Here is a 17,636-nt window from a genome sequence, read left to right on the forward strand (position 1 = left end):
ACTAACCACTGATCCAACATGCTGTATATATAGTACAGTGCTGACGACTGGGCCACTGTGCTGCCTTATATATAGTATTGCAAACCACTGAGCTGCCATTCTACCCTATATACCATACTAAACACTGAGCAACCGTGCTGTCATATACAGCAGTGGTGACACGGAGCTGCCATGCTGCCCTATATCCAGACCTGTACTAAATAATGAGGCGCAGTGCTGCACTATATCCAATACAGTACTAACTAGCCACTGAACCGCCGTGCTGCCCTATATACAGTACAGTACTAAGCACTGAGCCACCATGCTGCCCTTTATCCAGTACGGTATTAATCACTGAGGCGCCATGCTGTCCTACATACAGTAGAGTGCTGACCACAGAGACGATGCTGACAGTCAGTGATATGATTATTTACTCTGCCCTTGCTTCAGTGACCATACACTAATTCTCTGCTAGGACTGATCTATAGGAACATACGGGCCCTCATCTAGAGGAACATACGGGCCCTCATCTAGAGGAACGTACGGGCCCTCAACTAGAGGAACATACGGGCCCTCATCTAGAGGAACATACGGGCCCTCATCTAGAGGAACATACGGGCCCTCAACTAGAGGAACATACGGGCCCTCAACTAGAGGAACATACGGGCCCTCAACTAGAGGAACATACGGGCCCTCATCTAGAGGAACATACGGGCCCTCATCTAGAGGAACATACGGGCCCTCATCTAGAGGAACATACGGGCCCTCATCTAGAGGAACATACGGGCCCTCATCTAGAGGAACATACGGGCCCTCACATAATAACTCTGCATGTTACATCTGGGAATATCCTGACATAATGGGGTAAATCAGATACATGGAGTAAAGCCCTGCATACAGTAGAACAGCAGCAGTAAGTGCCTGTGCACACCCTGCAGCCGCCGCTGCTTCTGCAGCTTCTCCCTGGTTGTATGGGTGGCTTCCCCGCTTCCTCCCGGATGTCGCCCAATGACCAGGTCACTTCTGCTAAATGCTCCAAGGTGTCTGAAGCGTCTGATCCGGCAGCGTTATAGGCTACGACCCCACAATGGGAGCAGAGCATGTCCGCTGCTGCCTAATGAACACAGGTGAATCCGCATGTGATCACTGACCCGCGCGGATTTACTGTGCTCGGTACATTCTACTGCTACAATTTTGCAAGAAACGCTCACATGCTGCTGTCCTGAAAGACATGACGCATGTCAGTGTCCGCGGGTGATCTGCAGGTGCACATAGGACCGGCGCACACCAGACCATAGGACAGGCCCACGCCAGACCCTAGGACAGGCCCACGCCAGACCCGAGGGCCGGCCCACGCCAGACCCGAGGGCCGGCCCACGCCAGACCCGAGGACCGGCCCACGCCAGACCCTAGGACCGGCCCACGCCAGACCCGAGGGCCGGCCCACGCCAGACCCTAGGACCGGCCCACGCCAGACCCTAGGACAGGCCCACGCCAGACCCTAGGACAGGCCCACGCCAGACCCTAGGACAGGCCCACGCCAGACCCTAGGACAGGCCCACGCCAGACCCCCGGACAGGCCCACGCCAGACCCTAGGACAGGCCCACGCCAGACCCTAGGACAGGCCTACGCCAGACCCGAGGGCCGGCCCACGCCAGACCCTAGGACCGGCCCACGCCAGACCCGAGGGCCGGCCCACGCCAGACCCTAGGACAGGCCCACGCCAGACCCTAGGACCGGCACACGCCAGACCCTAGGACAGGCACACGCCAGACCCTAGGACCGGCACACGCCAGACCCTAGGACAGGCACACGCCAGACCAGAGGACCGGCCCACACCAGGCCCTAGGACCGGCCCACGCCAGACCTTAGGACAGGCGCACACCAGACCCTAGGACCGGCCCACACCAGACCCTAGGACCGGCCCACACCAGACCCTAGGACCGGCCCACGCCAGACCCTAGGACAGGCCCACGCCAGACCCTAGGACAGGCCCACGCCAGACCCTAGGACAGGCCCACGCCAGACCCTAGGACAGGCCCACGCCAGACCCGAGGGCCGGCCCGCGCCAGACCCGAGGACCGGCCCACGCTAGACCAAAGGACAGGCCCACACCAGACCCTAGGACCGGCCCACGCCAGACCCTAGGACAGGCGCACACCAGACCCGTAGATTAGTACCCACCAGTCCAGCTCACAGCCCCATCCTTCACTGTATGGTTTCTGGTTATCTTACTATGTTGATACATTATTGCAGCGTCTGAAGAACAATTAACCATTTAGACAACACTTTCATTTTTATCTTTCAAGACAGAAGAAACAAAGTAAGACTGATGTTTTCACACAGACCACACTGGTTTCACTGTTCAGCCGGAGGAAGGGCTGGTACTGAGGAATTATGGCCGACTCTGCTGCCTCTTGACATTTTGGCACAGTGGGCACAACAGAAGCGGGCACCTACCCTGCAGGATCTGGTACATGCTCCAATATATCCTCAGACAGTTCTTCTCTTTCTTCATCCCCCGTTTACAGCGACAGTTGTACAGGGATTTCTGTTTCAGAGCCTCCGTGGCATTTTTACACTCATCTTTGGCCTCCAGGCTGGTGACTTTGCTGAAGTTGGTCTCCTTTCCAGCCACGCACTGGCGCAGAGTCCTGGATTTGGCGCTGCACTCCGGCTCTTTCAGGCACTGCTCATTGGCTTTTACACAGTCCAGTCGATCCCCAGATGGCAGCCGCCTCAATTCGGCAGACAGAACGGCATCTGCAGCAGCAAAGAGAGACACAAGGTGACATAATGAGCATTATTACAGTCATATAGAGGCCCAGATGCTCCAGACTCAGCAGAAATGACGGACAGAAATACAGAAGGAAATCCAGAAACACACGAGACCAGAACACTGAAAGACAAGGCCAAAGAGAGAAAGGGAAGAAAGTCGCAATGTAAAGGCAATGTAGGTTACATGCCGAAACCCTGCACTTATAGGTTTATTGTTTGAGCTGCTAAAGTATATATTTCAGAGATACATGATAAGATCATCATGAAGGGGAGCTCCCTGTATATAGAGACACATGATAAGATCCTGTCTGCAGCCACCACTAGGGGGAGCACCCTGTATACAGAGATACATGATAAGATCCTGTCTGCAGCCACCACTAGGGGGAGCTCTCTGTATACAGAGATACATGATAAGATCCTGTCTGCAGCCACCACTAGGGGGAGCTCCCTGTATACAGAGATACATGATAAGATCCTGTCTGCAGTCACCACTAGGGGGAGCTCCCTGTATACAGAGATACATGATAAGATCCTGTCTGCAGTCACCACTAGGGGGAGCTCCCTGTATACAGAGATACATGATAAGATCCTGTCTGCATCCACCACTAGGGGGAGCTCCCTGTATACAGAGATACATGATAAGATCCTGTCTGCAGTCACCACTAGGGGGAGCTCCCTGTATACAGAGATACATGATAAGATCCTGTCTGCAGTCACCACTAGGGGGAGCTCCCTGTATACAGAGATACATGATAAGATTCTGTCTGCAGTCACCACTAGGGGGAGCTCCCTGTATACAGAGATACATGATAAGATCCTGTCTGCATCCACCACTAGGGGGAGCTCCCTGTATACAGAGATACATGATAAGATCCTGTCTGCAGTCACCACTAGGGGGAGCTCCCTGTATACAGAGATACATGATAAGATCCTGTCTGCATCCACCACTAGGGGGAGCTCCCTGTATATAGAGACACATGATAAGATCCTGTCTGCAGCCACCACTAGGGGGAGCACCCTGTATACAGAGATACATGATAAGATCCTGTCTGCAGCCACCACTAGGGGGAGCTCCCTGTATACAGAGATACATGATAAGATCCTGTCTGCATCCACCACTAGGGGGAGCTCCCTGTATATAGAGACACATGATAAGATCCGTCTGCAGCCACCACTAGGGGGAGCTCCCTGTATACAGAGATACATGATAAGATCCTGTCTGCAGCCACCACTAGGGGGAGCTCCCTATATACAGAGATACATGATAAGATCCTGTCTGCAGCCACCACTAGGGGGAGCTCCCTGTATACAGAGATACATGATAAGATCCTGTCTGCAGCCACCACTAGGGGGAGCTCCCTGTATACAGAGATACATGATAAGATCCTGTCTGCAGCCACCACTAGGGGGAGCTCCCTATATACAGAGATACATGATAAGATCCTGTCTGCAGTCACCACTAGGGGGAGCTCGCTGTATACAGAGATACATGATAAGATCCTGTCTGCAGTCACCACTAGGGGGAGCTCCCTGTATACAGAAATACATGATAAGATCCTGTCCGCAGCCACCACTAGGGGGAGCTCCCTGTATACAGAGATACATGATAAGATTCTGTCTGCAGTCACCACTAGGGGGAGCTCCCTATATACAGAGATACATGATAAGATCCTGTCCGCAGCCACCACTAGGGGGAGCTCCCTGTATACAGAGATACATGATAAGATCCTGTCCACAGCCACCACTAGGGGGAGCTCCCTGTATACAGAGATACATGATAAGATCCTGTCCGCAGCCACCACTAGGGGGAGCTCCCTGTATACAGAGATACATGATAAGATCCTGTCTGCAGCCACCACTAGGGGGAGCTCCCTGTATACAGAGATACATGATAAGATCCTGTCTGCAGTCACCACTAGGGGAGCTCCTTGTATACAGAGATACATGATAACATCCTGTCTGCAGCCACCACTAGGGGGAGCTCCCTGTATACAGAGATACATGATAAGATCCCACCTCCAGCCACCACTACGGGGAGCTCCCTGTATACAGAGATACATGATAAGATCCTGTCTGCAGACACCACTAGGGGGAGCTCCCTGTATACAGATATACATGATAAGATCCTGTCTCCAGTCACCACTAGGGGGAGCTCCCTGTATACAGAGATACATGATAAGATCCTGTCTGCAGCCACCACTAGGGGGAGCTCCCTGTATACAGATATACATGATAAGATCCTGTCTGCAGTCACCACTAGGGGGAGCTCCCTGTATACAGAGATACATGATAAGGTCCTGTCTGCAGCCACCACTAGGGGGAGCTCCCTGTATACAGAGATACATGATAAGATCCTGTCTGCAGCCACCACTAGGGGGAGCTCCCTATATACAGAGATACATGATAAGATCCTGTCTGCAGTCACCACTAGGGGGAGCTCGCTGTATACAGAGATACATGATAAGATCCTGTCTGCAGTCACCACTAGGGGGAGCTCCCTGTATACAGAAATACATGATAAGATCCTGTCCGCAGCCACCACTAGGGGGAGCTCCCTGTATACAGAGATACATGATAAGATTCTGTCTGCAGTCACCACTAGGGGGAGCTCCCTATATACAGAGATACATGATAAGATCCTGTCCGCAGCCACCACTAGGGGGAGCTCCCTGTATACAGAGATACATGATAAGATCCTGTCCACAGCCACCACTAGGGGGAGCTCCCTGTATACAGAGATACATGATAAGATCCTGTCCGCAGCCACCACTAGGGGGAGCTCCCTGTATACAGAGATACATGATAAGATCCTGTCTGCAGCCACCACTAGGGGGAGCTCCCTGTATACAGAGATACATGATAAGATCCTGTCTGCAGTCACCACTAGGGGAGCTCCCTGTATACAGAGATACAGGATAAGATCCTGTCTGCAGCCACCACTAGGGGGAGCTCCCTGTATACAGAGATACATAATAACATCCTGTCTGCAGCCACCACTAGGGGGAGCTCCCTGTATACAGAGATACATGATAAGATCCCACCTCCAGCCACCACTACGGGGAGCTCCCTGTATACAGAGATACATGATAAGATCCTGTCTGCAGACACCACTAGGGGGAGCTCCCTGTATACAGATATACATGATAAGATCCTGTCTGCAGTCACCACTAGGGGGAGCTCCCTGTATACAGAGATACATGATAAGATCCTGTCTGCAGCCACCACTAGGGGGAGCTCCCTGTATACAGATATACATGATAAGATCCTGTCTGCAGTCACCACTGGGGGAAGCTCCCTGTATACAGAGATACATAAGATCCTGTCTGCATTCACCACTAGGGGGAGCTCCCTGTATACAGAGATACATGATAAGATCCTGTCCGCAGCCACCACTAGGGGGAGCTCCCTGTATACAGAAATTGTATGTGTTTACTACACACAGATTGGTCGCCACTGGTTCTTGTTACAGGGCTTGCAGCAATGAATTAGGACAGATTTTTAGCTGTTGGATGCCAACAATATTTTTTTTTCCTTTCACTGACAGCAAGTAGAAATGATGAAAATGGTTAAGTGTATAAATGTAAAGTCAATTAGAACGTTTAATCTTTCCATGATACTCTGATGAGCGTGGCCCGTAGTCGGCAGCGTCAGTCTGTGCAGGGAGCTCAGTGTTTGACGCATGTTTCCGAAGAGGCCTCATTGTCATCAGACACACGGACCTGATGACATCAGATGACAGACGCTGCGTCCAATGATCTCACCATCTGATGACTTATCTGCAGCATCTCCTCTGCTGCTGCCAAGAAATTCACTGATTCCAGAGACTCTGCTGAGTCACTACCTCATCCTATAAAATAAAGCAGGAAGAACTACAACTCAACTACAACTCTCACACAACGTATCACTCCCATCACCCCGGACACATGGAGCGCTCTACCTCATCTCACACAACGTATCACTCCCATCATCCCGGACACATGGAGCGCTCTACCTCGTCTCACACAACGTATCACTCCCATCATCCCAGACACATGGAGCGCTCTACCTCATCTCACACATCGTATCACTCCCATCACCCCGGACACATGGAGCGCTCTACCTCATCTCACACATCGTATCACTCCCATCATCCCGGACACATGGAGCGCTCTACCTCGTCTCACACAACGTATCACTCCCATCATCCCGGACACATGGAGCGCTCTACCTCGTCTCACACAACGTATCACTCCCATCACCCCGGACACATGGAGCGCTCTACCTCATCTCACACAACGTATCACTCCCATCATCCCAGACACATGGAGCGCTCTACCTCATCTCACACAACGTATCACTCCCATCACCCCGGACACATGGAGCGCTCTACCTCGTCTCACACAACGTATCACTCCCATCATCCCAGACACATGGAGCGCTCTACCTCATCTCACACAACGTATCACTCCCATCATCCCAGACACATGGAGCGCTCTACCTCATCTCACACAACGTATCACTCCCATCACCCCGGACACATGGAGCGCTCTACCTCGTCTCACACAACGTATCACTCCCATCATCCCGGACACATGGAGCGCTCTACCTCGTCTCACACAACGTATCACTCCCATCATCCCGGACACATGGAGCGCTCTACCTCGTCTCACACAACGTATCACTCCCATCATCCCGGACACATGGAGCGCTCTACCTCATCTCACACAACGTATCACTCCCATCATCCCAGACACATGGAGCGCTCTACCTCGTCTCACACAACGTATCACTCCCATCATCCCGGACACATGGAGCGTTCTACCTCGTCTCACACAACGTATCACTCCCATCATCCCGGACACATGGAGCGCTCTACCTCGTCTCACACAACGTATCACTCCCATCATCCCAGACACATGGAGCGCTCTACCTCATCTCACACATCGTATCACTCCCATCATCCCGGACACATGGAGCGCTCTACCTCATCTCACACATCGTATCACTCCCATCATCCCAGACACATGGAGCGCTCTACCTCGTCTCACACAACGTATCACTCCCATCATCCCGGACACATGGAGCGCTCTACCTCATCTCACACATCGTATCACTCCCATCATCCCAGACACATGGAGCGCTCTACCTCATCTCACACAACGTATCACTCCCATCATCCCGGACACATGGAGCGTTCTACCTCGTCTCACACAACGTATCACTCCCATCATCCCGGACACATGGAGCGTTCTACCTCGTCTCACACAACGTATCACTCCCATCATCCCGGACACATGGAGCGCTCTACCTCGTCTCACACAACGTATCACTCCCATCATCCCGGACACATGGAGCGCTCTACCTCGTCTCACACAACGTATCACTCCCATCACCCCGGACACATGGAGCGCTCTACCTCATCTCACACAACGTATCACTCCCATCATCCCAGACACATGGAGCGCTCTACCTCATCTCACACAACGTATCACTCCCATCACCCCGGACACATGGAGCGCTCTACCTCGTCTCACACAACGTATCACTCCCATCACCCCGGACACATGGAGCGCTCTACCTCGTCTCACACAACGTATCACTCCCATCACCCCGGACACATGGAGCGCTCTACCTCGTCTCACACAACGTATCACTCCCATCATCCCGGACACATGGAGCGCTCTACCTCGTCTCACACAACGTATCACTCCCATCATCCCGGACACATGGAGCGCTCTACCTCATCTCACACAACGTATCACTCCCATCATCCCGGACACATGGAGCGCTCTACCTCATCTCACACAACGTATCACTCCCATCATCCCGGACACATGGAGCGCTCTACCTCATCTCACACAACGTATCACTCCCATCATCCCAGACACATGGAGCGCTCTACCTCATCTCACACAACGTATCACTCCCATCATCCCGGACACATGGAGCGCTCTACCTCATCTCACACATCGTATCACTCCCATCATCCCAGACACATGGAGCGCTCTACCTCATCTCACACATCGTATCACTCCCATCATCCCAGACACATGGAGCGCTCTACCTCGTCTCACACAACGTATCACTCCCATCATCCCGGACACATGGAGCTCTCTACCTCATCTCACACAACGTATCACTCCCATCATCCCAGACACATGGAGCGCTCTACCTCATCTCACACAACGTATCACTCCCATCATCCCGGACACATGGAGCTCTCTACCTCATCTCACACAACGTATCACTCCCATCATCCCAGACACATGGAGCGCTCTACCTCATCTCACACAACGTATCACTCCCATCATCCCGGACACATGGAGCGTTCTACCTCGTCTCACACAACGTATCACTCCCATCATCCCGGACACATGGAGCGCTCTACCTCGTCTCACACAACGTATCACTCCCATCATCCCAGACACATGGAGCTCTCTACCTCATCTCACACAACGTATCACTCCCATCATCCCAGACACATGGAGCGCTCTACCTCATCTCACACAACGTATCACTCCCATCATCCCGGACACATGGAGCGCTCTACCTCATCTCACACAACGTATCACTCCCATCATCCCAGACACATGGAGCGCTCTACCTCATCTCACACAACGTATCACTCCCATCATCCCGGACACATGGAGCGCTCTACCTCATCTCACACAACGTATCACTCCCATCATCCCGGACACATGGAGCGCTCTACCTCGTCTCACACAACGTATCACTCCCATCATCCCAGACACATGGAGCGCTCTACCTCGTCTCACACAACGTATCACTCCCATCACCCCGGACACATGGAGCGCTCTACCTCATCTCACACAACGTATCACTCCCATCATCCCGGACACATGGAGCGCTCTACCTCGTCTCACACAACGTATCACTCCCATCATCCCAGACACATGGAGCGCTCTACCTCGTCTCACACAACGTATCACTCCCATCACCCCGGACACATGGAGCGCTCTACCTCATCTCACACAACGTATCACTCCCATCATCCCGGACACATGGAGCTCTCTACCTCATCTCACACAACGTATCACTCCCATCATCCCAGACACATGGAGCGCTCTACCTCGTCTCACACAACGTATCACTCCCATCATCCCAGACACATGGAGCGCTCTACCTCATCTCACACAACGTATCACTCCCATCACCCCAGACACATGGAGCGCTCTACCTCATCTCACACATCGTATCACTCCCATCATCCCGGACACATGGAGCGCTCTACCTCATCTCACACAACGTATCACTCCCATCATCCCGGACACATGGAGCGCTCTACCTCGTCTCACACAACGTATCACTCCCATCATCCCAGACACATGGAGCGCTCTACCTCATCTCACACAACGTATCACTCCCATCACCCCAGACACATGGAGCGCTCTACCTCATCTCACACATCGTATCACTCCCATCATCCCGGACACATGGAGCGCTCTACCTCATCTCACACATCGTATCACTCCCATCATCCCAGACACATGGAGCGCTCTACCTCATCTCACACATCGTATCACTCCCATCATCCCGGACACATGGAGCGCTCTACCTCATCTCACACATCGTATCACTCCCATCATCCCGGACACATGGAGCTCTCTACCTCATCTCACACATCGTATCACTCCCATCATCCCGGACACATGGAGCGCTCTACCTCATCTCACACATCGTATCACTCCCATCATCCCAGACACATGGAGCGCTCTACCTCGTCTCACACAACGTATCACTCCCATCATCCCGGACACATGGAGCTCTCTACCTCGTCTCACACAACGTATCACTCCCATCATCCCGGACACATGGAGCGCTCTACCTCGTCTCACACAACGTATCACTCCCATCATCCCAGACACATGGAGCGCTGTACCTCGTCTCACACAACGTATCACTCCCATCATCCCGGACACATGGAGCGCTCTACCTCATCTCACACAACGTATCACTCCCATCATCCCGGACACATGGAGCGCTCTACCTCGTCTCACACAACGTATCACTCCCATCATCCCGGACACATGGAGCGCTCTGTACCTCGTCTCACACAACGTATCACTCCCATCATCCCGGACACATGGAGCGCTCTACCTCATCTCACACAACGTATCACTCCCATCATCCCGGACACATGGAGCTCTCTACCTCGTCTCACACATCATATCACTCCCATCATCCCGGACACATGGAGCTCTCTACCTCGTCTCACACAACGTATCACTCCCATCATCTTAAACACAATTGGGCTCACTTCCTAACCTCACATACATTTTACTTTGCCCCAATGTATCACTTCCGTCTTCCCTTAACCTGTGGACTCAATATAAAATTCTTGTATGGCACAATGTATCACTCCTATCATCCTTGTAGTAGCTCACATTTAAATCTCTACATATGACAATGAATCATTCCCATCATCCGTGTCCCAATACACTCACCATCCAATCTCATCCTCCCCTGGCCCCCATATAAGAGACCCAACCACATTGCCTGTGATCAGACTCCATGTATCCAGCAGCTGATGGACCTGTATACCACTAATAGTCTAAGCACAGAGGCAGCTCTGAAAGGTTCAGGGAGAATGCGGATTACCCATCTATCCGGCGCTACGTCATATAATATCATGTTATACCAGCGTGTGACCTGGGACACAATCCATATACATTACACTGTGACTGCGGACAAGTGAAGAAGTACAAATCACAGAAATAACCCTGCAGATAAAGTCTGAGAATGGTGTTCCCAAAAATCACCAGACATATCCCCCATGGCCTCGTCAGCGGGAGATTTCAAGAGATATTCACCACTAATGAAAGGAGACATTGCCAGTGGTGCCCTTCATCTGCCCAGAGACATTTCCAGTGGTGCCCTCCATCTGCCCAGAGACATTTCCAGTGGTGCCCTCCATCTGCAGAGAGACATTGCCAGTGGTGCCCTTCATCTGCCCAGAGACATTTCCAGTGGTGCCCTCCATCTGCCCAGAGACATTTCCAGTGGTGCCCTCCATCTGCCCAGAGACATTTCCAGTGGTGCCCTTCATCTGCCCAGAGACATTGCCAGTGGTGCCCTCCATCTGCCCAGAGACATTTCCAGTGGTGCCCTCCATCTGCCCAGAGACATTTCCAGTGGTGCCCTCCATCTGCCCAGAGACATTTCCAGTGGTGCCCTCCATCTGCCCAGAGACATTTCCAGTGGTGCCCTCCATCTACCCAGAGACATTTCCAGTGGTGCCCTCCATCTACCCAGAGACATTTCCAGTGGTGCCCTTCATCTGCCCAGAGACATTGCCAGTGGTGCCCTCCATCTGCCCAGAGACATTTCCAGTGGTGCCCTCCATCTACCCAGAGACATTTCCAGTGGTGCCCTCCATCTGCCCAGAGACATTTCCAGTGGTGCCCTCCATCTGCCCAGAGACATTTCCAGTGGTGCCCTCCATCTGCCCAGAGACATTTCCAGTGGTGCCCTCCATCTGCCCAGAGACATTTCCAGTGGTGCCCTCCATCTGCCCAGAGACATTTCCAGTGGTGCCCTCCATCTACCCAGAGACATTTCCAGTGGTGCCCTCCATCTGCCCAGAGACATTTCCAGTGGTGCCCTCCATCTGCCCAGAGACATTTCCAGTGGTGCCCTCCATCTACCCAGAGACATTTCCAGTGGTGCCCTCCATCTGCCCAGAGACATTTCCAGTGGTGCCCTCCATCTACCCAGAGACATTTCCAGTGGTGCCCTCCATCTGCAGAGAGACATTTCCAGTGGTGCCCTCCATCTGCCCAGAGACATTTCCAGTGGTGCCCTCCATCTGCAGAGAGACATTTCCAGTGGTGCCCTCCATCTACCCAGAGACATTTCCAGTGGTGCCCTCCATCTGCCCAGAGACATTTCCAGTGGTGCCCTCCATCTACCCAGAGACTTTTCCAGTGGTGCCCTCCATCTGCCCAGAGACATTTCCAGTGGTGCCCTTCATCTGCCCAGAGACATTTCCAGTGGTGCCCTCCATCTGCCCAGAGACATTGCCAGTGGTGCCCTCCATCTACCCAGAGACATTTCCAGTGGTGCCCTCTATCTGCCCAGAGACATTTCCAGTGGTGCCCTCCATCTGCAGAGAGACATTTCCAGTGGTGCCCTCCATCTGCCCAGAGACATTTCCAGTGGTGCCCTCCATCTGCAGAGAGACATTTCCAGTGGTGCCCTCCATCTACCCAGAGACATTTCCAGTGGTGCCCTCCATCTGCCCAGAGACATTTCCAGTGGTGCCCTCCATCTACCCAGAGACTTTTCCAGTGGTGCCCTCCATCTGCCCAGAGACATTTCCAGTGGTGCCCTTCATCTGCCCAGAGACATTTCCAGTGGTGCCCTCCATCTGCCCAGAGACATTGCCAGTGGTGCCCTCCATCTACCCAGAGACATTTCCAGTGGTGCCCTCTATCTGCCCAGAGACATTTCCAGTGGTGCCCTCCATCTACCCAGAGACATTTCCAGTGGTGCCCTCCATCTGCAGAGAGACATTTCCAGTGGTGCCCTCCATCTACCCAGAGACTTTTCCAGTGGTGCCCTCCATCTACCCAGAGACATTTCCAGTGGTGCCCTCCATCTGCCCAGAGACATTTCCAGTGGTGCCCTCCATCTACCCAGAGACATTTCCAGTGGTGCCCTCCATCTGCCCAGAGACATTTCCAGTGGTGCCCTCCATCTACCCAGAGACATTTCCAGTGGTGCCCTCCATCTGCCCAGAGACATTTCCAGTGGTGCCCTCCATCTGCAGAGAGACATTTCCAGTGGTGCCCTCCATCTGCCCAGAGACATTTCCAGTGGTGCCCTCCATCTGCCCAGAGACATTTCCAGTGGTGCCCTCCATCTGCAGAGAGACATTTCCAGTGGTGCCCTTCATCTGCTCAGAGACATTTCCAGTGGTGCCCTTCATCTGCTCAGAGACATTTCCAGTGGTGCCCTCCATCTGCCCAGAGACATTTCCAGTGGTGCCCTCCATCTGCCCAGAGACATTTCCAGTGGTGCCCTTCATCTGCTCAGAGACTTTTCCAGTGGTGCCCTCCATCTGCCCAGAGACATTTCCAGTGGTGCCCTTCATCTGCCCAGAGACATTTCCAGTGGTGCCCTCCATCTGCCCAGAGACATTGCCAGTGGTGCCCTCCATCTGCCCAGAGACATTTCCAGTGGTGCCCTCCATCTGCCCAGAGACATTTCCAGTGGTGCCCTCCATCTGCAGAGAGACATTTCCAGTGGTGCCCTCCATCTGCCCAGAGACATTTCCAGTGGTGCCCTCCATTTGCCCAGAGACATTTCCAGTGGTGCCCTCCATCTGCTCAGAGACATTTCCAGTGGTGCCCTCCATCTGCCCAGAGACATTTCCAGTGGTGCCCTCCATCTGCCCAGAGACATTTCCAGTGGTGCCCTCCATCTGCAGAGAGACATTTCTAGTGGTGCCCTCCATCTGCCCAGAGACATTTCCAGTGGTGCCCTCCATCTGCCCAGAGACATTTCCAGTGGTGCCCTTCATCTGTCCAGAGACATTTCCAGTGGTGCCCTCCATCTGTCCAGAGACATTTCCAGTGGTGCCCTCCATCTGCAGAGAGACATTTCCAGTGGTGCCCTCCATCTACCCAGAGACATTTCCAGTGGTGCCCTCCATCTGCCCAGAGACATTTCCAGTGGTGCCCTCCATCTGCCCAGAGACATTTCCAGTGGTGCCCTCCATCTACCCAGAGACATTTCCAGTGGTGCCCTCCATCTGCCCAGAGACATTTCCAGTGGTGCCCTCCATCTGCCCAGAGACATTTCCAGTGGTGCCCTTCATCTGCCCAGAGACATTGCCAGTGGTGCCCTCCATCTGCCCAGAGACATTTCCAGTGGTGCCCTCCATCTGCCCAGAGACATTTCCAGTGGTGCCCTCCATCTGTCCAGAGACATTTCCAGTGGTGCCCTCCATCTGCAGAGAGACATTTCCATTGGTGCCCTCCATCTGCCCAGAGACATTTCCAGTGGTGCCCTCCATCTGCGCAGAGACATTGCCAGTGGTGCCCTTTATATGCCCAACGCATTACAGTTGGCTTGTAGCCTGGCCTTGACCATCCCACACATTTGTCCTTCTGTGGTGTCCTCCATAATTCAGCCATGTTCCGAAGACTTTGCTGATCTCCATCATCGCAGAGACACTTAGGAATGATATCCTTCATCCTGTACAGATGTATTTACCAATAATGGCCTCCACCTTTACCAGTGTCTTCTATATTCCACAAGACAGACCTTGTATCTGGTACGTCTGTCCATTTCCCAGTGTGGTGCTCCATATTTCTAGAGACAACTTGCAGAGGTCTCGTCCACTGTCCGGACCCTTCGCCCTCCACCATATTGGCCTCCATCATCTCAGAGATCAATGTTATGGTGGAAGCCTCCAATCTCCTCTATATAAGTTACCAGTAGTGGCCTCCATCATCTCAGAGATCAATGTTATGGTGGAAGCCTCCAATCTCCTCTATATACGTTACCAGTAGTGGCCTCCATCATTCTACAGTCTTCTCTGGAAGTCTTGTCCCCCATTGCAGCATGCATTCACCAAAGATCTCTGTTTCAATGTAGCACACCCCAGACATTTTATTCCCAATGGCCGCCTCCATCCTCTCCTTTGCAGGGTCGACCTCTGTTCTTTCCAGAGAGATCTTTCTACAGTTGAGAACATGGTTCGTAACTCCATTTCTACTAAGACCCCAGGACGCCCTCACATTAGATATATAATAGAGGGACATTCACTTTTCAATTATTGTAATATTTCCAGGAGGTTAAATGTAATTTATGACATTAAAAACGAATATAGATATTACATTAGGATGAAGGTCACAGGAGGAGCCACTAAGCTGTGGATCGTCAGGTCCAGCAGATATAACCACCAGTCTCACCCCACATGAATCAGGAGGGGCCAGGACTTTGTAGAGACCCTCTATAGTCACTAGTGACAGCCACATAATGTCAGGAGGAGGCAGAGAAAGAGCCGAGAGCGACCCCTGCCGGTCACCGAGCTCATTACATGCGCTGCACAGGAGCATCTGAATGTTGTCACCGACCCCATATTATGTAGGGGCACTACCCCACTATTAGGCCTATTAACCCATCACACGCCACACAGATCGTGGCACCTTTACCTCCTTAACAGAAGAAGCTACAAAAGACGATGGAGGTCTCTACTCAATGGAAGGAGCGCAACAAAACCCAGACAGTGCCCAGACCCTGCCAACTCCAGCAGAGGAGCGCCCAGTCCATCACTGCCATGTCCCACCGCGCGGAGCAGAAAGGAGCAGATGGCGCTGGGAAAATACATCAATTCTTTACAAGGGCTCGCTGCTTCCTAATGAATCCGGGGGAACATTGGCTACAAATGAGACAACAGTGTTGGGTCCCCCCCTCAGTGTGCATATATCAGGGCACAATCCCCCCTCAGTGTGCATATATCAGGGCACAATCCCCCCTCAGTGTGCATATATCAGGGCACAGCCCCCCTCAGTGTGCATATATCAGGGCACAATCCCCCTCAGTGTGCATATATCAGGGCACAATCCCCCCTCAGTGTGCATATATCAGGGCACAATCCCCCCTCAGTGTGCTTATATCAGGATGCAGCCCCCCTCAGTATGCATATATCAGGATGCAGCCCCCCTCAGTGTGCATATATCAGGGCACAATCCCCCCTCAGTGTGCATATATCAGGGCACAATCCCCCTCAGTGTGCATATATCAGGGCACAGCCCCCCTCAGTGTGCATATATCAGGGCACAGCCCCCCTCAGTGTGCATATATCAGGGCACAATCCCCCCTCAGTGTGCATATATCAGGGCACAATCCCCCCTCAGTGTGCATATATCAGGGCACAATCCCCCTCAGTGTGCATATATCAGGGCACAATCCCCCCTCAGTGTGCATAGATCAGGGCACAGCCCCCCTCAGTGTGCATATATCAGGGCACAATCCCCCTCAGTGTGCATATATCAGGGCACAATCCCCCCTCAGTGTGCATATATCAGGGCACAATCCCCCTCAGTGTGCATATATCAGGGCACAATCCCCCCTCAGTGTGCATATATCAGGGCGCAATCCCCCCTCAGTGTGCATATATCAGGGCACAGCCCCCCCTCCATATATATCAGGGCGCAGTCCCCCCCTCCATATATATCAGGGCGCAGTCCCCCCCTCCATATATCAGGGAGCAGCCCCCCCCATATATCTCAGAGAGCAGCCCCCCCTTCATATATATATGGGCGCAGTCGTCCCCCCCCTCCATATATATCAGGGAGCAGCCCCCCCCCCATATATCTCAGGGAGCAGCCCCCCTCCATATATATCAGGGCGCAGTCCCCCCCCCTTCATATATCTCAGGGAGCAGCCCCCCTCCATATATATCATGGCGCAGCCCCCCCTCCATATATATCAGGGCGCAGTCCCCCCCCTCCATATATCTCAGGGAACAGCCCCCTCCATATATATCAGGGCGCAGCCCCCCCCCATATATCCCAGGGAGCAGCCCTCCCTCCATATATCTCAGGGAGCAGCCCCCCCTCCATATAGATCAGGTATCAGCCCCCCCCTCCATATATCTCAGGGAGCAGCCCCCCCTCCATATATATCAGGGCGCAGTCCCCCCCCTCCATATAGATCAGGTAGCAGCCCCCCTCCATATAGATCAGGGAGCAGCCCCCCTCCATATAGATCAGGGAGCAGCCCCCCCTCCATATATATCAGGGCGCAGTTCCCCCCCCCCTCCATATATCTCAGGGAGCAGCCCCCCTCCATATATCTCAGGGAGCAGCCCCCCTCCATATATATCAGGGAGCAGCCCCCCCTCCATATAGATCAGGTATCAGCCCCC

At 53.0% G+C, this 17,636-nt stretch overlaps 1 protein-coding gene across 1 annotated transcript in view; it reads right to left on the reverse strand.

Annotated features, from left to right (window-relative positions):
* GFRA1 (GDNF family receptor alpha 1) overlaps window positions 1-17,636 on the reverse strand; it is a 300,260-nt gene that overhangs the window by 272,431 nt on the left and 10,193 nt on the right. Inside the window, exon 2 of the mRNA XM_069754383.1 lies at window positions 2,441-2,743. Within this exon, the coding sequence (XP_069610484.1) occupies window positions 2,441-2,743 (303 nt within the window). The remainder of the gene's footprint in view (window positions 1-2,440; window positions 2,744-17,636) is intronic.

This window comes from Ranitomeya imitator, chromosome 2 (genome assembly GCF_032444005.1).
Source record: "Ranitomeya imitator isolate aRanImi1 chromosome 2, aRanImi1.pri, whole genome shotgun sequence".
Lineage (NCBI taxonomy): Eukaryota > Metazoa > Chordata > Amphibia > Anura > Dendrobatidae > Ranitomeya > Ranitomeya imitator.